At 41.7% G+C, this 25,097-nt stretch overlaps 1 protein-coding gene and 1 long non-coding RNA gene across 7 annotated transcripts in view; one reads left to right on the top strand and one right to left on the bottom strand.

Moving 5' to 3' along the window:
- Positions 1 to 25,097, top strand: part of EWSR1 (EWS RNA binding protein 1) — a 29,139-nt gene that overhangs the window by 3,600 nt on the left and 442 nt on the right. Inside the window, exons 2-17 of one of the 6 annotated variants that reach the window (XM_067015410.1) lie at positions 976 to 1,012; positions 1,151 to 1,202; positions 2,448 to 2,571; positions 3,001 to 3,015; positions 7,875 to 8,061; positions 10,094 to 10,261; positions 12,605 to 12,816; positions 13,733 to 13,913; positions 16,680 to 16,717; positions 17,251 to 17,283; positions 17,593 to 17,711; positions 21,817 to 21,946; positions 22,960 to 23,082; positions 23,512 to 23,674; positions 24,080 to 24,177; positions 24,699 to 24,951. In XM_067015410.1, the coding sequence (XP_066871511.1) occupies positions 976 to 1,012; positions 1,151 to 1,202; positions 2,448 to 2,571; positions 3,001 to 3,015; positions 7,875 to 8,061; positions 10,094 to 10,261; positions 12,605 to 12,816; positions 13,733 to 13,913; positions 16,680 to 16,717; positions 17,251 to 17,283; positions 17,593 to 17,711; positions 21,817 to 21,946; positions 22,960 to 23,082; positions 23,512 to 23,674; positions 24,080 to 24,177; positions 24,699 to 24,951 (1,933 nt within the window). Of the gene's footprint in view, positions 1 to 975; positions 1,013 to 1,150; positions 1,203 to 2,447; positions 2,572 to 2,997; positions 3,016 to 7,874; positions 8,062 to 10,093; positions 10,262 to 12,604; positions 12,817 to 13,732; positions 13,918 to 16,679; positions 16,718 to 17,250; positions 17,284 to 17,592; positions 17,712 to 21,816; positions 21,947 to 22,959; positions 23,083 to 23,511; positions 23,675 to 24,079; positions 24,178 to 24,698; positions 24,952 to 25,097 lie in introns of those variants that run through there. The other 5 variants (XM_067015409.1, XM_067015408.1, XM_059040224.2 and 2 more) reach the window with 5 other exon arrangements.
- On the bottom strand, positions 15,909 to 24,935 carry LOC136792717 (uncharacterized). The gene is made up of 3 exons (XR_010836959.1): positions 24,694 to 24,935; positions 18,953 to 19,055; positions 15,909 to 17,838 (listed from the first exon to the last, which is right to left on the bottom strand). It is a non-coding gene; the product is annotated as an uncharacterized lncRNA (long non-coding RNA).

The raw sequence follows: 25,097 nt of genomic DNA, 5'->3' as shown, positions 1-25,097 counted from the left end.
CAGTTATCATGATTCTGCTTTGACTGCTTCACTGGTACTTCACTGTGTCTAGTTTTTTAATTTTTCTACAGATGTAGCCCTCATACAGTCAGCAAACCCTTTAGAACACTGGATTGAGATGATTGTCCTCTTGTTTTCTGCCATTTCATTTCACAGTCCTCCTAGGGAATTATGGTTGGTCTAACTTGCTAAAGTGAGGGAGTGATTTTTTTTTTTTTAAACTAGTTTTTGAGGAGATGTAGCTACTGATGTAACCATTATGGTGTTAAACATTGTTATATTGCTGCATGCCTCCTTTTTATATGAAGGTGAAACTTCAGATCCTCTTGAGTTTATCTTGTTCTCCTGTTAGTTTTAGGATGATGATTGTATATTTGAAATGACAGCCTACAGTTAAGGGAAGTTTGTAGTCATGGGAACGTGCAAAGTATCTTTGCCAAATCAGATGATCTCGACCTCATTAGCTGGCACTTTGTTCAGATTTTCTGTTTAACTGGCTCAGATTTTTTTAGTTTGCTGTTGAAAGATAAGAGGTACTCATTTGGACCTGTGTTGTCCTGTAGGTCCTCTCAATACCTTTTATATATATATATATATATATATATATATATATATAATTTATTTATTTATTTATTTTTGGCTGTGTTGGGTCTTCAACTGCTGTGTGTGGGCTTTCTCTAGTTATGGCAAGCGAGGGCTTCTCTTGTTGCGGAGCACGGGCTCTAGGCACACGGGCTTCAGCAATTGTGGCTCACGGGCTTAGTTGCTCCGCGGCATGTGGGATCTTCCCAGACCAGGGCTCAAACCCGTGTCCCCTGCATTGGCAGGCGGATTCTTAACCACTGTGTCACCAGGGAAGTCCCTCAATACAGTTTTTAAAATTCAGCTTCCTGCCACCTGAATTCCTTCCCCCCTTTTTTCCTTTCTCCTTGTAAACGTTGGCTTCACACTATTTTCTCTCCTTGTTTTCTCTAGATTACAGTACCTACAGCCAAGCTGCAGCCCAGCAGGGGTAAGTCAGACTTTTACAGCAGTACTTTGGGTGTGATTGGTTGTTTTTTTAGAGTACACAGCCTCCTTTAATTGTAGAGGATTTAGTAATGGAATCTGGATTTCTATATTCAGTTCTTGCATTTAATTTCTCTTACAGCTACAGTGCTTACACCGCCCAGCCCACTCAAGGATATGCACAGACCACCCAGGTAATCTTTAAGATAATTATTTGTGGCTGCATCCCCAAGTAAAATATTTCCATCAGCGATTGAAACAATAGCTAGCATGAATCTTTTTCAGAAATTAGGTAGTAGAAGAGTATAATGTGCTTGTAATCATAAAATACACAGGCATTTAAACTTTCACAGTGGGAGTGCCATTGTAATGAAACCATCCTCAAACTGGGAGTTGCTAGCTCTCCTTTCCTTCCTAGTATGGTTTCTCAAGTTAGGTGTTTTGCTCCATGCTTGTTCCTTCTACATATTTTGTGTTTAAATTTATTTAACTTAATCATACAGCAGTTCTGCAGAGGAAGGTGATATTATGACATTTTGCAGATGAAAAATTGCAGTGTATAGATATTACACCATTCGCCACTGGTCACACATTAAGTGATGGGTTGGCTCTTATGGCTGCCTAACTATAGGGCTTTTGAGCTCTTTCTAGTACATGAGTCTATTCTAAAGTCTAGGCCAACAGATACTAGAAATTAGCCACCTAGTGTTCTCAATGTCATCTCAAATTCTGAAATGGTCTGTGGCATAAAATGGATACAGTAGCTCTGCCATGGAAACATTATGGGACAGGCAGAATGTGATGTCTCTGGCTGATCTTACGTAACTGGTCATTCACATCTAGAATGTGATCTTGCTAATATCTGAAAAAACAGTTCATTCCTTGCCAGGTTTTAAGTATTACTGATGTCCAGGTTCAAAAGACAGCACTCTTGCTGTCTTAAGAAGACATGCAGTGTTCTTGTTCATTTTCTTTGAAGTGGTATGATAATTTTTAAAATTTTGTTTCAAGCTGAAAATATAGTTTTCAAAATTGTCTGACAGATTTTAGTCCCATTTTCATTTTCGTTGTTCATTTTATCTTCCTAGCATTTGTTTCCGTTTGCTAAAACTGCTACTCTAAGTGCTGGCAATTATACTCCTGTTCCCTCATTGTTAATCATTTGAGGGCATCTTGTTAATCTCCTGTATCATTAAATTGTAGTTTTGCCTGATTATCTCAGGAACTTTTTTGTAGTTTATGAAAATATGAGAGGATTAGATAAGGGGAAACAAGCATCATGATACTGCGATCACTTGTCTGTTTTTTTAAAATCTTTTTTATTAGAAAGCATATTTTTGACTTTGGTTTTCCAATTTAGGAACTTAGAAGTCAGTCCATTTTATTGCTAAAATACAAGATTCATATATGAAGTTCTTAAATCCATTTTCTTTGAGCAGGCATATGGGCAACAAAGTTACGGAACCTATGGACAGCCCACTGATGTCAGCTATACCCAGGCTCAGACCACTGCAACCTATGGGCAGACCGCCTATGCAACTTCTTATGGACAGCCTCCCACTGGTAAGACTCTAGAGAGACTTTGGGGTTACATTAGCTAGGATGTTTGCTAAGAAGCTTGTTATTTGTGCTCTTGGGTGTATATTCTGGTTGATACCTTGGCGTTTGGGAATCCTTTATTCTTAGGAGGAGCTGGGGGTTTTTGTTTTGTTTTTTTCCTTTTCCTTATATTCTCCTTGAGGGATCTCTAATAGAATGTGGGTGGGATAAATTCCAAGGGAAAAAAGAACTTTTCCTTCTAACTATTTTATACAGTGTATTGAGTAATCTCACGACAAAATGGAGAATATATAAGAGATTGTGCTAATGCTAATACTGGGAAAGAATGAGCCTTCTTAAACTGAGCTGCTTAAAAATCAAACTGATTTTCACATCTATTTGCTTCATCTGATAGTGTGCCCTCTACTTTTTGTTTTGTGCTTTCCACAGTAGAAGGGACCAGTACAGGTTTGACTATCCTGCTCATTCTTGCATGGGAATTGCTTTCCATCTTGTCTAACCCTGTAATGTTAACCCTTTAGGTGTTTTCATTTGTTTAACCCTCAAACTTTATAACATCACACACAATAAGGTGCTAATGGAAAACTGCTTCAGGTGCCATTCGCAGATTCATGTCCCTTTTCTTTATGTGATTTTGGGAAAGGTTTCGCTTTGTTTTATTTTACATTATTTTGTGTAAAGCCTTAATAATAGTTGTTCACCTTCTCAAAGGTATTTCAGGTGACTACTCCCCAGCTGATTTCCCCCTATTCCCTGAAGGATAGATTGCATGGTTAGATTTATTCAGAGGAACAGATTGCCACCTTGCATGTATTATGTTTGTCTGTTGGTTGGCTTCCAGTCCAGACACATTTTATTTTCTGTTTAAGTGTTAATGAATTATTTTAACCCATAGTATGTCTTAAATATATATGTAACAGCATTCCAGGGATCAAAAAAAATTATTTTAAGGATTAGAATAAATTGTATCCTAATACTGGGGTTGAAAGTAGAGCCTGTGAAAATTTTACAATAACTTTTTTATGTTTGGTGCTGTGTGACATTTCAGGATCCCTACCTCAAAGATGTAAAAACTTTTATTTTTCAAACTATCTCTAATCCGCAAGTTATATATGGTCTATCAGAGTCATTCGTAGGGAGAAACCCACCTGTAATTTATCTCACTTCATGACAATGTCCTGGATTTGATGGGAAGTATTTCCTAATCTATCTCATTAATGCATATCATTGAATAGGATGGGAAATGTTTAAACTTTCTGTGGGTGTTGGCAGCTGTAGGAAGAGCTGGAACTGAGACTCTGCAGTTTGTATTTTTAGCACAGAATTTTGAAGTTGTGAGATGAGTTTTACATATTCAAGCTATTATGTTTTTAATGAGTTGTAATTGACATATATAACGTTAGTTTCAGGTATACAACATGATTCAATATTTGTGTATGTTGTGAAATCACCACAGTAAGTCTAGTTAACATGAATTACCACACATCCTTTTGATAAGAACTTTTGGGATCGTCTCTCTTAGCAACTTTCAAATATACTATACAGTATTGCTAACTGTAGTCATCTTGCTGCACGTTACATCCCCATGACTGATTTATTATAACTAGATGTTTTGTATCTTTTTGACCTTAACTTATTTAAAAAATAAGTATCATCTGAAGTAATACAGCTTAGATCTAGCCTTTGGATCATTTTATAAGAACATGATAAAGTCATTTATAGGAAATAAAGTAGTCTTCTAGATTCTGTGGAGCCATGTTTTTGCTTTGTAGTTTATGGAAGACCCTTCATATCTCCCCAAATTCCTCCATCAGCTTTTGGTGCGTAGGAACTAAAATTAAACCTAGTGAGCAAATTGAGGCTGAACCAAACCAAGAAGGACCCTGACGGTAGTAAGTAGGTTCAGGAACACTTAATATTTTTTTTCTTACCTCTTACTGCCTTTACACATGAAAGTCATTGGATAGGGCTTCCCTGTTGGCGCATTGGTTAAGAATCTGCCTGCCAATGCAGGGGACATGGGTTTGAGCCCTGGTCCGGGAAGATCCCACATGCCGCGGAGCAGTGAAGCCTGTGCGCCGCAACTACTGAGCCTGCGCTCTAGAGCCCACGAGCCACAACTACTGAGCCCACGTGCCACAGCTACTGAGCCCGCGTGCCGCATCTAAAGCCCGCGCGCTCTAGAGCCCATGCTCTGCAACAAGAGAAGCCCACGCACCACAACGAAGAGTAGCCCCTGCTCGCTGCAACTAGAGAAAGCCTGCACACAGCAATGAAGACCCAACACAGCCAAAACTAATAAATTTATTTTTTAAAAAGTCATTGGGGGCTTCCCTGGTGGCTCAGTGGTTGAGAGTCTGCCTGCCGATGCAGGGGACACGGGTTCGTGCCCTGGTCCGGGAAGATCCCACATGCTGCGGAGCGGCTGGGCCCGTGAGCCATGGCCACTGAGCCTGCGCGTCCAGGGAGAGGCCACAACAGTGAGAGGTGCGCGTACTGCAAAAAAATCTCAACTCATTAAATTGGAATAGAAATCTGAGACTTTAGTTTTTTTGTGTGTGTGTGTGGTATGCGGGCCTCACTGTTGTGGCCTCTCCCTTTGCGGAGCACAGGCTCTGGACGCGCAGGTTCAGGGGCCATGGCTCACGGGCCCAGCCACTCCGCGGTATGTGGGATCTTCCCAGACCGGGGCACGAACCCGGGTCCCCTGCATCGGCAGGCAGATTCTCAACCACTGCGCCACCAGGGAAGCCCTGAGACTTTAGTTTTTACCGTTGAAGTTGAACAAAAATTCTGGTTGGTTTGTGTGATGTTTCTTACTACCTTTTTCCTTAAATTTATCAATACATAGTAGATATGTTGTCTTTTTGCTGTTGGTCTTTTTTATTGTCATTAAATCATTTTGCTCATTTTGATTGGCTGCTTGTGTGGGTACTACAGTTAAAATTAATAAATTTTAAAAAAAGATTATTAATTAACCCAGTGTCTATTAGTGTAATCTTTAGCACTGCAAAGGCTCTTTTGCTGGATTCTTTTATGGCACAAGTTACTGCCCTTGTCACTTTTTTTTGTTCTTGTTTTTTAATTGTTCTTCTTATAAATCTTTTTTTAAAAATTGTATTTATTTATTTTTGGCTGCATTGGGTCTTTGTTGCTGCGCGCGGGCTTTCTCTAGTTGCCGCAGGCAGGGGCTACTCTTCGTTCCGGTGCGTGGACTTCTCATTGCGGTGGCTTCTTTTGTTGTAGAGCACGGGCTTCAGTAGTTGTGGCTCGCGGGCTCTAGAGCACAGGATCAATAGTTGTGGCACATGGGCTTCATTGCTCTGTGGCGTGTAGGATCTTGCCGGACCGGGGCTTGAACCCGTGTCCCCTGCATTGGCAGGCGGATTCTTAACCACTGCGCCACCAGGGAAGTCCTCTTGTAAATCTTATAGATGGCCTGTCATGTAGGGGGGGGAAAAATCTGTGTAGGAGTAATAGGGTAGGTGGAATTAGATTCCAGTTAAATAAATGAATGCTTTATGTGGTTGACATTAGGATTCTGCAAAGAACTTTTAAATTAAATAAACATTTCAGATGAATAACATTCCAACTCGAAAAACTTCCAGTGCTTGGGGCTCCCTGTTCTGTGAAATACGCTTTCATATACACTTCAACCCAACGTATTTGAGAAGGAAATATGTGTATAATTAATTTCAGAATTTCCCTAAAATGTTTGGGATGGAGAAGAAAGTATTATACTCTGTGCTACAGAAGATGACACTTTAGATTGTACAAAGGGAAGTTGGTATGTGTTTTGGCTATTTGTTGGTATTTGTTGGTATTTGGCTAAGTTGGTATTTGTATTTATTTTTGTGTATATAGTGAGGACACTTTTTTCTAACTGAGGTTTAAGTACTGAAACATTTTTACTTTAGTGAGATTTGGGTTTTTCTTTGATGGACATAAATGCTGACAGCTAGACCCAACTTTTTATTGCATGGCTTACTTGTGCTCGTGGACCATGAGGGAGGAGTAGGAGGGAGGGAAGCCAAGCACCAGGAAAGGTTATAATACTTCTTATAGGAAAGGGACGCAAGTTAAGAGCTGCAGGTCCAGGGGTGGGAGTTGTCACATTCCAAGCCCAAGTTCCAGGTGAAAGGGCATGGATCCCAGGAATTCCCTGGCAGTCCAGTGGTTAGGACTCCAGGGCCTGGGTTCAGTCCCTCATCAGGGAACTAAGATCTTGCAAGCCGAGCAGTATGGCAAAAAAAGAAAGAAAAGAAAGGGCATGGATCCTGCCTGGTTTGGCGGAGGCAGGAACTAGGGAAAGAGCCTAGCTTGGTCTCTGCACACCTGTGAGAGCAGGTCTGTAACATTTGGTTAGGGAAATAGCAAGGGGGCTGCAGAGTCCATCTCCAGTATTGCTGAGCAGGAAAAAGACTCATTTGCTCGCGGTGGGTATATAAGGGAAATGGGGTGGGTAATTTGATGACCGGCTTAGAATCTCAAATGGTTTTATTATGTGAAAAACATTTACGTTTTCAATGTTTATTTTGGAAATGTTAACTTTAATTTAAAATAATTTATCAGAAGAGTTAAATAGGGAAAAGCTTTGTTGGTTATATGTATGTAAGCAAATATAATTTGTAGTATGTCTTTATTACTAATGTGCCATTTCAAATCTTAGTGCTGGTAACAAGCATTTTCTTAGTTGTTTGTTACCTGAAACAAAATTAGCAGTTCTTAGAGTGTTTAATCAATTGTTAACATCTCACTGAAAATTAAACACATGTTTTCTGCAATTTCCAGTTTCCTTAAACATGAACTGCCCATGATGCTTGGGGCTGAAAGCAAATAATTCCAAATAATAGGTTTTAATGCTAAAACTTGTACCTGGATCATTAATTTATAGCTACTTAAAGATGTTGTGTCATTTGCTTTTTACCTCCCTTTCTGGGACATTTTATTCCTGTTGGAGTATAGAATTAGTGAAAGCAGACTTGTCCCCTATTGAATGCTTTCGAGGTGGGGGCAAAGGGAGCCCTTTTTTCTATACCAGCACTTTCTATGGCCTACTCTTTCTCCTCCTTTCTTTTAGGTGTGGTTTAGAGCAAAAGAGACAGTGCTTTGCTGAAAACTGAGTATTTTCAGAGAACTTAGGTTTTAAATATTGGTTTGTTGCTATTTTTACTGAAGGGGAAATATTTAAAGGAGCTAAATATCATGATGGTTGAAAGTAGGTGGTTTACAGATTGTCCTGTTAATGAGTGTCTAGGCAGGTCTCTGAGGAGCCAGAAATTTGACGTAGCTCTCCTTTATTCCAGGATATTCTACTCCAACTGCCCCCCAGGCATACAGTCAGCCTGTCCAGGGGTACGGCACTGGTGCTTATGATACCACCACTGCTACAGTCACTACCACCCAGGCCTCCTATGCAGCTCAGTCTGCATATGGCACTCAGCCTGCTTATCCAGCCTATGGGCAGCAGCCAGCAGCCACCGCGCCTGCAAGGTAAGGCCCCCTCACCTACTACTAACGCAGCAACCTCTGGCTTTCAGAAAAGAAAGCAAGTCTCACTTAGAGAATGTATGACTTGGTTCCTTTGTAATGCTTACTCACATACTTAGGTGTTAACTAATTGTTCTTCACCCAGTACAGGCACACCACAAACAGTACTCTTCATTTAGTAGAGAAATGGTGCCAGCCAGGGGCCAAAATGAGGAATGTCACTGAGTGGGTTGTCTAGTTTCAGAAGAGTGGACTTTTCGGTAGGGTAGGAGGAAGCTGTTTATTTACTTTGCTAAACCCAGAAGAAAATTGAGTGTGGTTTCCTCACAACAGAACAACTGATAGAATTGTACTTTGATGCTTTTTACCTTTGGTTTTATTGACCCTGTAAATGGGTAACACCTTTCTCTTTGGGAAAAACACTGTAGTTCACCGTTGGGGTAGGGGGTAGAATCATGTGGTTCAAGAAATAGTCACACGATCCGGTTGTCAGTAAAGGGTATATCCATATCCAGAAGTCAAACGTTGGTGACATGATTTTCTCTGTATTATGTATTGGCTTGGTAATCTAAATATCCCAGGCAAGTATAAATTCTTAACTGGGTGCCCTGCTATAGGGTGAATATTTGAGCAAAGTTCATACTCCATGACTGATTAGTAAGTAAACAGTATTAATTATTACTTAACAGAAGATTTCAGGTCTTTGCTTTAGGCAATGCACTTAGGTGGCTTCTGCATACAGTCTTGAAGGAACATTGAATTCTGGTTTGAAAGAAGACTTTTTAGGGAGTAAACAAGAGATCAACTTGTAACCTAGACTTTTTGTCTGCCGTAGAGGTAAGAAATTAGCTCTGGCAAACACTCATGAGATTACTTCTAAAATGCACAGTGAGTAATCAGAGCTACTTGGTAGTTTACCTCTTCTAGACAGCCTGTGCAGTGGTTAGTGTTAAGCTGATTCCTGTAGGGTCCTAATTCAGTTGACCTAGAGTGTTCTCAGATGTTTGAAGTCCCATTTGATGCTCCATTGCAACAGTATATCCAAGCCATAGCTGGGGGGCGGGGGTATATACTAATTTGTCTTTGAATAAATCATCCTTTTTGGTTCCTTTTTCTTAATTTTTCGATCCTTAACACTTTATAACAGCTGTCTTGTGATCAGTGATAGCTACTCCCTTTTCCCCTGGAAAGAGGGGGCTTGTGACCCATTTCAGCTCTTTGGAGAAACCAGTGCTTCCACATCCTCCCTGGTCTGCCTGCTGATTCTTGGGCTTTGCTTAAAATAGCATATGCTCACTTTGCTACAGCCCTGTTATAAACTGTTAAGGTAAAGGGATAATAGAAACCTTTTTTTTCCTTGGGATTAAGATTGGTTTTAGTCATTTAACAAGGATATTTTCCAGTTCACCTGAGCGTGAGAGGAGTGTGTGTGATTGTCTGTCTCCATCCCTATGTGTGTCCCTGCCCTACTCTGGTATTTCCATTATGGAGACTGAGACAGGGTTAGATTAATTTATGGCAGTTCAAGTTAGGAAATGTTTTTTTCAGGTCTGTTCTTAATAGATGAGAAACATAAAAAGAGACATAAACCCACAGATTGTCCAAACTTATAAATGCCATGGACTTATGTAAATGTTACTCTGACCCAGAATTTGCATTACTGTCAAAGTTTCTTGTTTGTCTTTAATGGTCCTTTTTGAGAAAAGGCATTTTCTTCCCCAACAAACCACCTCCCCTCCCACATCTCTTAAATGGGCAGCACAAAGTATTGTAACTGCCTTTTGTAGCTGCTGATATGGAATGAATGGAGCATGTTGATGTCTCTTCTGTGGATGAGATTAAGTCTCCCCCATCTTTAGTGTTGTCTTCCAGCAGAAATAGTTGGGCCTTGGGTTTTGATGTAGTTCACTTTGCAATTGTATGTATTTCCAAGCTCAACACTAACATTGCTTATTGCTCATAGATTGTAGAGTTCTTACCCAAGAGTTTTGTGGTTGAGAAAAAAGAAGTCTCACTTTTTTATTTCTCCTTTTAGACCACAGGATGGTAACAAACCCGCTGAGACTAGTCAACCTCAATCTAGCACAGGGGGTTACAACCAGCCCAGCCTAGGATATGGACAGAGTAACTACAGTTATCCCCAGGTACCTGGGAGCTACCCCATGCAGCCAGTCACGGCACCACCATCCTATCCTCCTACCAGGTCAGTCTTCTCATTCTTGTTCCTGTGGCCAGTGAGCTAGTAGAATAACAAAACAGATTTTTTTCAAGCTGACCAGCTTGCTTCTGCTTCCTCAGGTGGGCTATGTTATCTGACTCTCCCAGTGATAAGCCTGACCACATATTGTACATGAAAACCTCAGTCCTAAGTTCTGCTAGCAGTGCCTGACAGTCAAAAACTCTTCTCTCTAAATACGTTTTTATCACTCTAGGTTTTTTCTTTGAATTTTTTTCTTTTAGTTTATTCAGATGAGAGACAATGAAAGCAGGTAAACAACCACAGAAGCCACATTCTCCAATGCATTTGAGCTGGGTAAAGTGCAGGGCATTTTTTTTTCAAAAAAAGAAAGTTCACCTTAATCATTTTATATTTAAAGGTCCATTCATGCACCAGGCATTTTTTTTTTTTTTTTTTTTTTTTTTGCGGTATGCGGGCCCCTCACTGTTGTGGCCTCTCCCGTTGCGGAGCACAGGCTCCGGACGCACAGGCCCAGCGGCCATGGCTCACGGGCCCAGTTGCTCCGCGGCATGTGGGACCCTCCCGGACCAGGGCACAAACCCGTGTCTCCTGCATCGGCAGGCGGACTCCCAACCACTGCACCACCAGGGAAGCCCCAGGCATTTTTTAAAAAAAAATAAATTTATTTATTTATTTTTGGCCACATTGGGTCTTCGTTGCTGTGCGCGGGCTTTCTCTAGTTGCAGCGAGTGAGGGCCGCTCTTAGTTGCGGTGCGTGGGCTTCTCATTGCAGTGGCTTCTATTGTTGTGGAGCACAGGCTCAAGGCGTGCAGGCTTTAGTAGTTGTGGCACACGGGCTCAGTAGTTGTGGCTCATGGGCTCTAGAGCACAGGCTCAGTAGTTGTGGAGCACAGGCTTAGTTGCTCCATGGCATGTGGGATCTTCCCGGACCAGGGATCAAACCTGTGTCCCCTGCATTGGCAGGCGGATTCCTAACCACTGGGCCACCAGGGAAGTCCATGCACCAGCCTTGTAACGGGTAGGCCAAGACCCTTCCTTTTGACTAAGAGTTTACTTGTTCTGTATTTTGTCGTACATTAACCACACCAGCAGCTACAATGCCCAGTTTTGGTTTCTTTAAAGTAGAGGAAGAACTGCAAGTTCTCACATTTAGTTTGATGCAAGTTTTCAAATGAATTGTCTGAATTGTGTCCTAAAGTGTTAACTCAGTTTTGGTAGAATTAACAGTTCCCCTTTTTGTACTCATTTCATTGGTTTATACATTAAAGTACAGCAGACATGAGCAGGCTTATGAGCAAATACAGCTGACTGGTAAGCGTCTCTGTGCAGCTTGAAGCAGCAGTGGGCAGGGCTCTAGCAGTTCTTCCACAGGGCCCACCCACAGCTGTCATGCTGAGAGCACTTAATCTGGCTAGTGGAATAGGTGCACTTGGTGTGAAGAGAGGCCTTTGAATCCTTACAGCTGTGGTGAGGGAGGTGGTGATACTTAAAATTGTTGTTCTTAGCATTAAAATTGTAAAAATGTGTTGTCTTTTTGGTTTTCATTATCATGGTTCATCCAGAGTTTAATACCAGTTCTTTCAAGCTTTATTTCTGTGTAAGAATGTATCTTTGTTTAGTTTCCCTGCCCTGTAGTTGACATGTGTGAAGATGAATATCAATGTAATATTCATCTTTCATATAGTGCCTTGATACTGACGTTTCCTTGTCCGTCTTTTCTTTATTAATGCCTGGATTTCGTAGATGATCAGGCATGTCTGAAAGTTTGAAACTGTATACATACCAAAGCAGTTTGAAACTTAGACTTATCCTCAAGAGAAAAGTGGCCAAACACACACCAAGTGGCCTTTTAGCTTCAGAAAAATTGTCATCACTCAAGGGAATTATTGGAGGCAGCCTTAGAACTGAATACCGCACTTAACTGCCTCATTTTTCTCAGTGCCTTTTTGCTGGGGCAACCTTCCCTGGCAGCACATCTGCATATTCTTCCCTTAATACAGGAAGCATCTAAACTCCGAAATTTGCCTTGAATTTGGTTGAGAATAACTATTGTTTTAATGAGGGTGGAGGAAAAGGAGAGGCTCTAGGATTGTACATTTTATAGATGGGTTGTTTTTACTAATATCCCCTCCTTTCCATTCAGAGCTTTATTCTGAATACAAAAGAATTTGCTTATTTTAAATTCATTATATGTTAATATGTGGAAAGTAACTTCATTTTTAAGGATTTCTATGCCATGTACTATTATTTATGTCTCATGTTTAGGGGACTAGAAGAAATAACAAGTCTCTCCTCCCTAACAAGCTCTTTTTTTTTTTTTTTTTTTTTTTTTTCCTTTACTTTCAGCTATTCTTCTACACAGCCGACTAGTTATGATCAGAGCAGTTACTCCCAGCAGAACACCTATGGGCAACCGAGCAGCTATGGACAACAGAGTAGCTATGGTCAACAAAGCAGCTATGGGCAGCAGCCGCCCACTAGTTACCCCCCCCAAACTGGATCCTACAGCCAGGCTCCAAGTCAATATAGCCAACAGAGCAGCAGCTACGGGCAGCAGAGTGAGTTGCTAAGAGAGAAAACCAAATAAGAACGGTTATGTTTGGAGTTTCTGAAATGGGGAAATGCTCTTTAGTATTGTGTACTTTTGAACTCCAGGATGCATCTTGAAGGTATCATATCCTGGCTAATATCCTGGCTTTTCTCCAATTTAATTGTTATTAGTATGCCTTACAAGAAAAGAGAGTTTGTAACTGACCAGAGAAAATGTTATAGACTGCCAGCCCTGCTCTCTTTGGGGAGGTTATATGCAGTGAGTGAAGCCAGCATTTCTTACGGCCTGCCCACCCCAGCTTATTAAGAGAGAGTGAGCAGGTAGCTGTTGAAGACTACTGCAATTTTGATAGTTAACAAAATGCTGTTTTGTTTTTGTTTACATTCATAAAACAAACAAAAAGTTTCACAGAATGCTTTTACGTGGAAAAGCAACCAAAAACTCAAAAAACTGTCTTCACAGTTTAATCTCTACCTGGATTGTTGTTGTCTTTTAACTAAATTCCATCCTGAGTATATCTCATTATGACAATGAGATGAGTAGTGCTACTTGATGGAGACTACCCCTTAGCAACCCAAGAAACCTGGCTCCATTTTTGTTTCTTGAGTGTGGTTTAAAGAAGCAACTTTTTAAAGACATCTTAGGATACAGAACCCTGTAAACTGTTGACCAGAGTCCTTTTTTTGTTTGGGAGTGGTTTATTCCAGATGAACTATATGAGGTTACTTCAGCCTTAATGAGCCAGCTAGCTGTTCTTGTAGAACTTTAAAAAGCCCACTGATCAGGGGTGCTTAATCAGGTGTAAAGAAGATGGTACCTTGGTTTGTGCTTTGTAATTGAGAATTCTATGATTCCAGGAGAAAGTACAACAGGCAGTGGTGTAAATGCTGGTCCACGGCTTACAGATGTGACTCTTTCCTCAGGTTCATTCCGACAGGACCACCCCAGTAGCATGGGTGTTTATGGGCAGGAGTCTGGAGGATTTTCCGGACCAGGAGAGAACCGGAGCATGAGTGGCCCTGATAACCGGGGCAGGGGAAGAGGGGGATTTGATCGTGGAGGCATGAGCAGAGGTGGGCGGGGAGGAGGACGCGGTGGAATGGGGTAAGAGCAAACCTTTTCTCCTTTTACCTAATTTTGTTTCATCCATAGGATTTTCAATGGAAAGAAGGGACTGAAAGACATAAGAAATTTATTTCTGCATTTCCATGGATAATCTGATGAGCCCAAGCCATCTTCCAAAACATGGAAATGTCATCTCTGTGGCATATCTAGGGGCAGTTGCTTTTTTCAGTGCCAATCTACTTGGTTGGGATGGGGAGAACAAAGAATGGTTTTGAAACTAGAGCTTTCAGTTCCCTTCATGGTTTCCAGAGGTCAAAAGCCTCTGTGGGTAATAGACTTGGGATGGAACACACACAACTCTTATAACAACCCTAGGTATTTAACTAATTGCTTCTGAATGGTTGTCTTGAAATACCCTGGTATATATACTGCAAAAAAGGAATGCAGCTGTCTTCCACAATGTTTGTCCCCAACTTCTGTTTGTACTCGGAACTGTTGAACATAATGATGAAGATCTTGGTCCCATAACCCTTGAACTATGGCCTGAGGTGCACCTGGTACACAAGAAGTCCAATAGCTTTTTGAAGAGTAATGTATATAATTATGGGATCACTCTTCCCATTGGAGATTTTGAGAAGTCTAAATCGGTTTTAACCATTTTAATTGATGGCACAATCTGGTTTAGAAAACTTTGTTTAGATCAGTAACATAACCCTGCTACCTGTGCCTGCCCTTCCCCTCCCTTCTCCCATACCCTCTTCCCTTTCTGGTGTCTATACTTTGATGAAGGTGAGGTATAATGTTGGTTAACATAATCCAGAAGGCTTAGTTCTGTGTGTGTTCTGTCCCTATATAAATAGTAAAAAAGTTATGCAGAATGTTAATGTAAGTATAAATTGGATTTGGTGCCACTGTAGGTTCAAGGAAAAACTGAATAGAATTTCTTTAGAAATGTACTTCAAGATTAAATACATTTAAAAAGTTGGTCTTTATTTTTTACATTAGCAATCTGTTTACTATTGAACAATACTGGTTTAAAATACTGTTTTGCATATTCTGCATAACTTAAGTCTTCGGTGAAATCTTTATTGGAAGAAAGTCATTTTACAAGATGCAAAAACTTATGAATAATTTGGTATAAAGTAAAATTAATATTCTGATTTGAAGAATGTCATTCCATTATAAAGGTTTCACCTTCTTTATGGATGTTTTAAATAGATGTAGACACTTGAAATCACTATCATCACGTTTCCAATCACCTAGAATCCTTAGTATTTTTTGATTGCAAAACCAATTTTAAGTTTATTCATTTTAATTCTCCAGAAGTAATAATTCTACTAATTTTGCTAGACTTTGCTAGTAGAGGGGTTCCCTCTTTTCTGGGTGAGAAGTCTCTCCTGAAGCCATAGAACACATCATGGCTTTCCTCATAGGTTTTTCAACAGACTGTGAAGCAGTCGGTTGGATCCTTTGGGGACAGGACAAGGGCTTTCCCCTCTCCCCTCTTTTTTATTGTGGTGTGGTGATGGTTTTCAGTGTCTTCTGCAGGTAAGGCACTCAATGTTGTTAACATGCCCTTTTTCATTGCCTCAGTATTTTGATATTTTCGTTGGCTGTTAAACGTGGAAACTTTTTAACATGCTTTGTCGCATTTATATGCTACAGGTTACAAAGTGAGAGCCTTGTATACACTTCAATACTTAAAAAGTACCCGTACTCAGTACTCAGCCGGCAGCATAATGAAAAGTGGGACTAGACACGGTGTCCATATGGAGAGGAAAAATATACATAGAATATTTTTAACAAAATGTATTCATTGTATAAATGGAATCCTTCTGTAACTTTGGTAACTGCATACTTGTTGTTTGGTAATGAACCAGAGGAGGTATACTACTCTAGAATTGTGTAACATTTAAAGTGTAAACTTTTGTGTTTAAAGAGAGAGAACATTTTATGGTGTGTACTTTTAAAAAGGAAACAAAGCTGCATGCAACAGCTTGAAATTGTATATTCAGGTATTAAAGGTGCAATACTGGTTAGAAAAAGCTCAGGGCCTCCCACTGAGGAGCTGCCTTTATTTAATTTTTTTTAAAAAAGGCCCAATTCATATTTCTTCCCCCTTCAAAATACATAAGGCGGTGATTTTATACTGTCATTGTCATTGTTTTCAACTGATATGTCTATAAAGTTGCACCCCCAGTCCGTGGAGCCTTGGTATTTGTTGTAAATTCTCCTTTCACAGCAATTGTTAAACCCATTAGTGCCCTGAAATGTATGGCTTTATGCTGAAGATCGGCTGGATGCGTCCTCTGGTGTGTGTTGTAGGCCTTTACTTTGGTGTCTCCTGCTTTATTATACTGTGACTTGTTAGGAAGCCCAGGGCCTCACTTGGCTCTCCCCTGGGAGAGGTTGAGGGTGCACCTTTATGAACGTGAAAAGATTCATCACAGCAGTTACCCCAGCTTGCTACTTCTCTCCACACCAAGCTCTCCCTGTTTTTCAGCTGACGGGTGGGTGTTTGGGATGTATTTTTCCCCCAATTTGCCAAGTATTGCACTATTAATACCAGCCCCCTGAAATGAAAGGAACCAACCACAGTGGTGTGTACAATCAGACGAGCAAGGTTGTATATAAAGGAAATTTGAGCGAGCTGCCCTGAAGAAAGGCATAGTGACAAGATGAGAGAGATGCATTGTTTGGAGATGTGTTTAGCCAGTGCCCTTCTTCCCCACGAGCCCCCCCAAGGCTCAGAGCGGTACTGGCTTTTAAAGGGAAAGGCCTTCATTTCTTCGTTTATCCCCCCAGCAGCGCTGGAGAGCGAGGTGGCTTCAATAAGCCTGGTGGTAAGTTTTTGAGTATTACCATGGATAGTGTTTAAAAAAAATACAGTCAGTTTTTAGAAAACTATAATTTTATATTAGTTTCATAAGCGGTTTAAAAATGATCTATACAAAAGAGACTAATGGGTACTGCCGGCATTGTCTTAGGGGTAATAAGGTTAACCTATGGTTACAAAACAAAGGGTAACTTGAAGTATTGAGCAACTGCTTCTGTAATATGGGGGAGAATACAGTTTTAAAATTTGGTTTATTTGGAGGAAAAAATTTGACTTAAATTTAACACTAATTTGGCACATAAGCATTGAGAGTGTATTTGGTTAATGGTTTAAAAGCAAACCAGCAAAGAAAAAGCAAACCCTAGCAAACCTTTCACAAATGTTAAAGGGGCACTGCTCCATTTTAGCAGTGCGGGTCATTTTGAATTTAATGAAGCCCCATCAAATGGTGGTGTAGTAGATAGCTATGTGTGTTTGTAAGGTTTGTAGCTTGCAAGACGTGCACTAACAGTATTTTATATGATCTTTCCTGGTTGGCAGGACCCATGGACGAAGGACCAGATCTTGATTTAGGTAATTTGGAATTCCTGATTTTTATATTGTGCTTTATAAATGAATAGCACAAAAGCAAGTGCATGTTGGGGTTCAACAGCCTGGTAAATCAATGGGATACTCTTGGTGTCAAGGGCAGTTTGGGGCTTCCTTTATCATGAGTGACTACTCATAACCACCTTAAACAAAAATAAAGTAAACCATTCTTATTAGTAAGGTTGGTAGTTCTCTTAGCTTTGTGATGAATACCGGTGGGCAGTAGTGACCATTGGTTAATAAGGCCTTACGGATACATGACAGTAACTCCCTTTGTCTACTTTTCTCTGGAAGGCCCACCTGTAGATCCAGATGAAGACTGTGACAACAGTGCAATTTATGTGCAAGGATTAAGTGACAATGTGACTCTAGATGATCTGGCAGACTTCTTTAAGCAGTGTGGAGTTGTCAAGGTAAGTAAAGGCGTGACCATGTGATCTGGCAGATCTTTCAACCACAGAGCATTTTAAAGAGAATTGACTTGAGAGTTTCTGAAGTTGCTTGACTTTTCCTCTGGACTGTCCATATTGTGGTTTGCTCCTTAAAATACAAAAAGCAAAAAACAAAAATTTTTTATAGAAATGCTAAACATGATTTAAGCATACTTGATAACTCAGGGTCATTTTTATAATTATCATGTTAATTGTAAGAATACTTAACATGAACATTACTTATTGTGAAATATAGAATTATTGTGAAACATAGAAATATGACATAGTTTTAAAAATAATGAACACTTACGTATCCATATCCCAGCATAGGAAGTACGGCTTTATGAGTACCTTTGAAGTACCTGGTATATATTATGTCTTCCCAGTTTTACCCCTTCTCTCAACTCCCATCCTGAAATTTATCATTCCCTTTCTTCACTTTATAGATGTGTCCTCAGTAATATTTTGTTTTACATAATTTTGAAGAGTATTTATTAAACACTACTGTAAAAGCAGTATACTGGCAACAAACAGATAAGAACCCTTGGAGTTCACATATAGTGGGGAACATATTGTAAAAAGGAATATAGTTGTGCTGTGTTCAGTGATCTTGATTGTTAGGGAGGAAAATAAATACAGCAAGACAGAACAGGGATAAAATGAGGAACAGAGCCACTAGGAGCAGGGAAATAATATCAGAATAGTGGAGGGAATAGTGAGGCAGCTCAAAGAAGCTAGTGTGGCTAGAACGGTTTGGTCTGAGCTGCTGTAATGGTGGTGGGGTTATTAGATGAGGAAAACTAAGAGAAACTGGGATTTTGAGAAGTGAAGGGGGGGTCCCTAGGTCAAAATTTCAAAAGTCTGGGCATCTTGTATTTCATTCATAAATATAACACAGTTATTCATAAATTCTCTTAACAGGCTGTTTCTAACTTTTTAGTTTATAAGCCATGCTCCAGTGAATGTCCTTGTACCTGTCTCCTGGTGTGCTAGTTTCTCTATTGTGTGTATAGTTGATTCTTGTTATTCATGGTAGTTAAGTTCTATAAAATCACTATAAACACTGACTTCGTGAATGCTGAGCCACTGTCCCTGGGGGAAGTATGCACACATACACATATCTCACATATATTATAATCATAAATTCTAAAAAAATTCATCCTGATAGATCCTACTCACTTCATTTTACAAAAAAAAAAAAAAGATTGAGAAATGTGACTTGCCCAAGTTGGTATTCATATTCATCCATCTAGTCTCAGAGCCAGAACTTCTTACAGAACACTGCCCCATCCTCCAAGTCTCTGTCCTCTGGTCTTCTAGAGAGAGCTAGAACGAGAGGGGAGAGTGTCATCTTGTTCCTTCTCAGCTGGGAACATGTGCATCTGGCAACATGTGTTTCATGCTCTGTGCATGTCTGCAAGTAACCACAAAAAGTGCCACAAGTATTGATTTTGGTAGGCAAATACTGATGAGTAGGCAGATTAGCAAATTATGATAATGAGAACCCACTATGCCCAGGTGTAGAACTGCTGGTTCTTAAGATGTGTGTAGTGTTTAACCTCAAAATAACTGTATGGGGGCTTCCCTGGTGGCGCAGTGGTTGAGAATCCGCCTGCCGATGCAGGAGACACGGGTTCGTGCCCTGGTCCGGGAAGATCCCACAAGCCGCGGAGCAACTAGGCCCGTGAGCCATGGCCGCTGAGCCTGTGCGTCCGGGGCCTGTGCTCCGCAACGGGAGAGGCCACAACAGTGAGAGGCCCGCATACCGCAAAAAAAAAATAAAATAAAAAATAAAATAAAATAACTGTCTGGCTGACCAGCTTAGACTCCCACTGGCACTCTCACTGCACACCTGCCACAGCCTCACCTGGAATCACCTTTTTTTTTTAACTTCCACTAATCTGGTGGAAGAAAATGGAAATGTAATTTAATTTGCTTTTCCCTGATCATTAATAATGTTATAATGGCATGCTATCTTCTTTGAAATACCTGTTTGTGTTTTGTATGCATTTTTCATTGGATTGTTTGTCCTTTGTTGATTTATTAGTGGTTCTTTATTGTCTGAATGCTGATTCTTGTCTTTGTTGCAAATACAGGTCTCCCAGTTTGTGGCTCACTTTTTTCCTTTTTTGGCCGTGCCACACAGCTTGCAGGATCCTAGTTCCCCAACCAGGGATTGAACCTGTGCCCTCAGCAATGAAAGGGCAGAGTCCTAACCACTGGACCGCTAGGGAATTCCCCGTCAGTTTTATTTGATGAGTAGAAGTTCTTAATTTTACTGTAGTTGAACTTAGAGGTCATTACCTTACTGGTTTGTGTCTTTATTTTTTTCCATTTGCAAGACCTTTTATTCTGCAACATCTTTTGAAAGAGCCATCTTCTCCCTGGTGGTATATAATGCTTTCACATAGAAAGGACACCTCTATCTGGCGCTGTTTCTTGGCTGTTTTGTATACTTGGTTAATTTGCGTGATCCTATGCTAGTAGCACTCTATGCTCAATATTGATACCTAGTAAGGCAAATTCTTCTGTTTTATTCTTTTTTTTCAGAAATGTTTTGTTGTTTATTCCTTGCTCTTCTATATATATACATTATATATATATATGTGTATATATATACACATTTTAGAACCAGTTTATGAAGTTCCTCAATTGGAGGAATTCCCTGGCGGTCCAGTGGTTAGGATTCCACGCTTCCACTGCAGGGGGCATTCGTTTGATCCCTAGTCAGGGAACTGAGATCCCATATGCTGTGCAGAGCAGCAGAAAACCCCACAAAAACCTACTGGATGTTACTGAACCTGTGAGAATTTTATTTATTTATTTTGGCTGCTTCGGGTCTTCGTTGCTACACGTGAGGGCTCAGTAGTTGTGGCACACGGGGTTAGTTGCTCCATGGCACGTGGGATCTTCCTGGAGCAGGGATCAAACCTGTGTCCCCCGCATTGGCAGGCGGATTCTTAACCACTGTGGGGAAGTCACTGAATCTATAAGAATTTGAGGAGAATTGACATTTTTATAGTACTGAGTAGTTCCCCCCCACACTCCCCCTTAACATTGTATTTCTCCATTTATTAGGTCTTTCATAAAGCCAATCTCCTTAAAAAGTTTTGCAGATCTTTATTTTATTTTTAGATTATTTTTTAGTTAATGGTCTATTTTGAATGGCATTTTCTGATCCAGCGATTTTGGTAAATCTTAAATCATATAAGGAGATTTCTCTCTACTTGTGATTTATATGTTGTTCATTTGGTTATGTGGGGTTTATTCGTAGTTAAGAAAGCAGTGTTTACTATCAAAGTTTTGTAATACTATTATTTAGCCACATTTCCTTTCAGTGTTTATGTGTATGTCCTTTATAAAAACATAGGTATCAGCATATATATATATATCATAATTTATCTATAAATGCAGATAAGAGTTTGATCATATGCAAAAACACTTGTGCAATGTGGCTCTTAAATTCAAGCCACTTGCGTCTGGTGTTGAGCTGAAAAACTAGTCATCTGTTCTGTCTCTGGAGGAAAAACTGGCTGTGTTGAACTTGAGATAACCAAGACTCCTTTTAGCACACTCACAGCCCTGTATGCTGTACTTAATGATTTCAGGGTAATTTTTACTTTATGTGAGATGTGTCTTATATGATGGCATCAAAGCCTGACTGAGTCTTAAGAGGTGGCTGCTCACTGGGTGCCTGTTAGTGTGACCTACAGGGTGTTGGGGCAGGTGCAGGGACAGAGGAAAAGGTGGCTGGGGAAGGAATGGGACCTGTACTGTTCATTTACACAATTTGGAACTTTGGTCTTATGATAAAACCTATTTTGGTTTTATGATAAAACACATCTAAGAGGGAAAGTCTTCTAAGTACAGATTCGTGGTAGCTATTTAGGAAACAAGTCACCCATAATTCCACCACTCAGAGATAAACTAAAACAACATCCTTCTGAATGTGTGTCTGGAAAATTTACTGCTTTTGACAGTTTAAAGAACTTGGATGGGAAAAAATAAGATGAATTTCACATGGATTTTTTTCCCCTGAAAACTAGTATATTCTGGTCACAGCTTAATTATGCTATTTTATGCCTAGATAAACAAGAGGACTGGACAACCCATGATCCATATCTATTTGGACAAGGAAACAGGAAAGCCCAAAGGCGATGCTACTGTATCCTATGAAGACCCGCCAACTGCCAAAACTGCCGTCGAGTGGTTTGATGGTAGGAACCCTAGGTCAACAAGGGTGTGCCCCTAGCCTTCTTAGCTCTGCTGCCTCTGGGGCACACAGAGGGTCTGATAGCAAGTGTTTTCCTGTGTCAACTTGTAGGTAAAGAAAGGGTCTTGCTCTGATGTATTTAATTCTGGCTGTTAGAATGTTGTTCTCTTAAAGTGGTTCTAGGGAGCGGGGACAGATAGGTTCTCCCTGTGTGGCTATAGGACATGGCAGGAAGGAGGAGGACCTCGAGAGCCAGAGGAGCAAGAAGACCCTCTGTCTGCTCCTGGAGGAGCACTGGATGGCTGCTGGGAAGTGCTTGTCATGCTGCCCTCAGCCACGTGAGGTCCCGGGCGCTGACCATGGGTTAAGAGATCCGTTACTTTCAGTCATTGTTGTTCAAAGCCCCATGCTAAAGTTGTAAATTATTCTCTAAGCACCCATGTCAAGAGGTGCAGAAAGTCCCACAGACACCTCAGCCATATACATTTGCGTTTACATGTATATGTGGCTTTGACATTGATCCTGGAATGTCACATCACACAAAACCAACTTTAAACTGTCAGAAAGTTCTGCCTGTCCTATATTGGCCACTTCCTGCTCTACTTGTCCTTGCTTCTCACCCTATTTTTTTGTTTTTCTGTTTTTTTTTTTTTTTTTTGCGGGCCTCTCACTGTTGTGGCCTCTCCCATTGCGGAGCACAGGCTCCGGACGAGCAGGCTCAGCGGCCATGGCTCACGGGCCCAGCCGCTCCACGGCATGTGGGATCTTCCCCAGACCGGGGCACGAACCCGTGTCCCCTGCATCGGCAAGCATGTTTGTTTCTTTTAAAGGCTTTTCTGGCCTTGCCTGTAAAAATCTCAGGGAACATCATGGGTGGGCACACTTGATGAAGCAGGAATGGTTGGTTTGATAATAGGGTGGGGTTGGTGAAAAAGGAGTCATCTAACTTTGCCTGGTCCCTCAAGGGGACTAAGAGTTGGAGGTGGGATTAATTGGCTTTCTGTTATCTTGTTTCAGGGAAAGATTTTCAAGGGAGCAAACTTAAAGTTTCTCTTGCTCGGAAGAAGCCTCCAATGAACAGCATGCGGGGAGGAATGCCCCCCCGTGAGGGCAGAGGGATGCCGCCGCCGCTCCGTGGAGGTATTTACTGGATATGCTGTCTGGCCTGTTTCTGTGTTGCTTTGGAAGTTTTTTAGTACACTTGTCTTTGAGGAACTTGGTTTATAGAGTGAAGGCAAGCCCATTAGCAATACTGAAAAGGTGTGTAGAATCGATACTAGACTATTGGATGCTGATGGTAAAAGTCTGTGGGAGTCAAAGGATGGGTTGATTGGTCAGGGAGGTGGGAACCACACTGCCTGGGGTTTAGCCCTGGGCTGTTCTCTTCATCTGCCCTCCTCAAGTTTTTTGTGGAGCTAAGCAGTGATGATAGTGACTAGCCCTTGGGCCTGTGGGAAAGTATGGGCCAGGTGATGGGGCAGCGACAGCTGTGACCTCTGATTCCCTTCATGAGATGTATGCCTGTAGCAAATCTGGTGCTGCAAAGAGGTGGTTTATGCTTTATTGCAGGTCCAGGAGGCCCAGGAGGTCCTGGAGGACCTATGGGTCGCATGGGAGGCCGTGGAGGAGACAGAGGAGGCTTCCCACCAAGAGGGCCCCGCGGTTCCCGAGGGAACCCGTCTGGAGGAGGAAACGTCCAGCACCGAGCTGGAGACTGGCAGTGCCCCAATCCGTATGTACTTCTCCGGGCACACTGATAGCCTACTAGCGCAGTCTCCCTACATCTTGTGCCATTCCCAATCTGGAGAGGCCTGCTGGATTCTTTTCATCCGGAGGAGCTTCATGATGACCCTGATGGCTCTGCTGGGGCGGGGGGGGGGGTGGCCTAGTCGGTCCTTACCGGCTGTTTTGGAGCCTTCGGGAGAAGGTCACAGTCCACTGGACTCAGGCCCACATGGTTGTACAGACACTTTGCTGGATCAAACTCTGGTGCTATGGTGTGGTGCTGAAAAGCCGTTTTCTGTGGACTGATCCTCTTACTGGTGTTGGACCCCGGGACTCAGTGATTATGGTGTTTCTGCTCAGGTGGTGCCTTCTTGTTCAATAAGTGATACTGTTGTGATGTAACTTTATGCAGGGGGTGTGGAAACCAGAACTTTGCATGGAGAACAGAGTGCAACCAGTGTAAGGCCCCAAAGCCTGAAGGCTTCCTCCCACCACCTTTCCCACCCCCGGGTAGGTACCCTCAGCTTCTTGGTACTAAACCTCTTGTGTTAACTTGGTGGGCTTGGTAAACAAAATTCAGTTGCCCAGACCAGGTTGGTGATTTCAGCAACTACAGCCCTGGACACTGGGGCTCTTTAAGTTACACGGTTGACCCTTGAACAACGTGGGGTTGGGGCGCTGGGCCTCTGTGCAGTCAAAAAAAAAAAATCCACTTAGAACTTTACAGTCGGCCCTCCCTCCATATCTGTGGTTCCATATCCTCAGATTCTACCAACCTCAGATCATGTAGTACTGTAGTTTATATTTAGTGGGAAAAAAATTGATGTTATTATAAGTGGACCCATGCACCTCAAACCTGTTGTTCAAGGGTCACGTATAGTTCTATCATCAGTTCTAAACTGTGACCCAGGTGTTTGGGTGAGTAAAGTATCCGTTTCTGCTCTGGGGGAAGACAGCAGATCCTGAGGGGACCTCTGCATTCACCCATTCTGTCTTAGCACTGTCCTCTCTTGTACTTTGCCTTACCTTAGGTGGTGACCGTGGCAGAGGTGGCCCTGGTGGCATGCGGGGAGGAAGAGGTGGCCTCATGGATCGAGGTGGTCCTGGTGGAATGTTCAGAGGTGGCCGTGGTGGAGACAGAGGTGGCTTCCGTGGCACCCGGGGCATGGACCGCGGTGGCTTTGGTGGAGGAAGACGAGGTGGCCCTGGGGGACCCCCTGGACCTTTGATGGAACAGATGGGAGGAAGAAGAGGCGGGCGTGGAGGACCTGGAAAAATGGATAAGTATGTGGTGGTAGAACCAGCTGTGGAGCACAGGGCCCATTGGGCGGCAGGCCATTCCCATCTTTGGAGCAGGTCTCACCCTGCTCTGGGAATGAGGCAGGAAGCTCAGCTCAGGGCTGTGGAAGGGCTTCCTTTCCTCTCACCAT

Source organism: Kogia breviceps, chromosome 15, assembly GCF_026419965.1.
Source record: "Kogia breviceps isolate mKogBre1 chromosome 15, mKogBre1 haplotype 1, whole genome shotgun sequence".
NCBI lineage: Eukaryota > Metazoa > Chordata > Mammalia > Artiodactyla > Physeteridae > Kogia > Kogia breviceps.
This window is presented reverse-complemented; position numbering and strand designations above follow the sequence as displayed.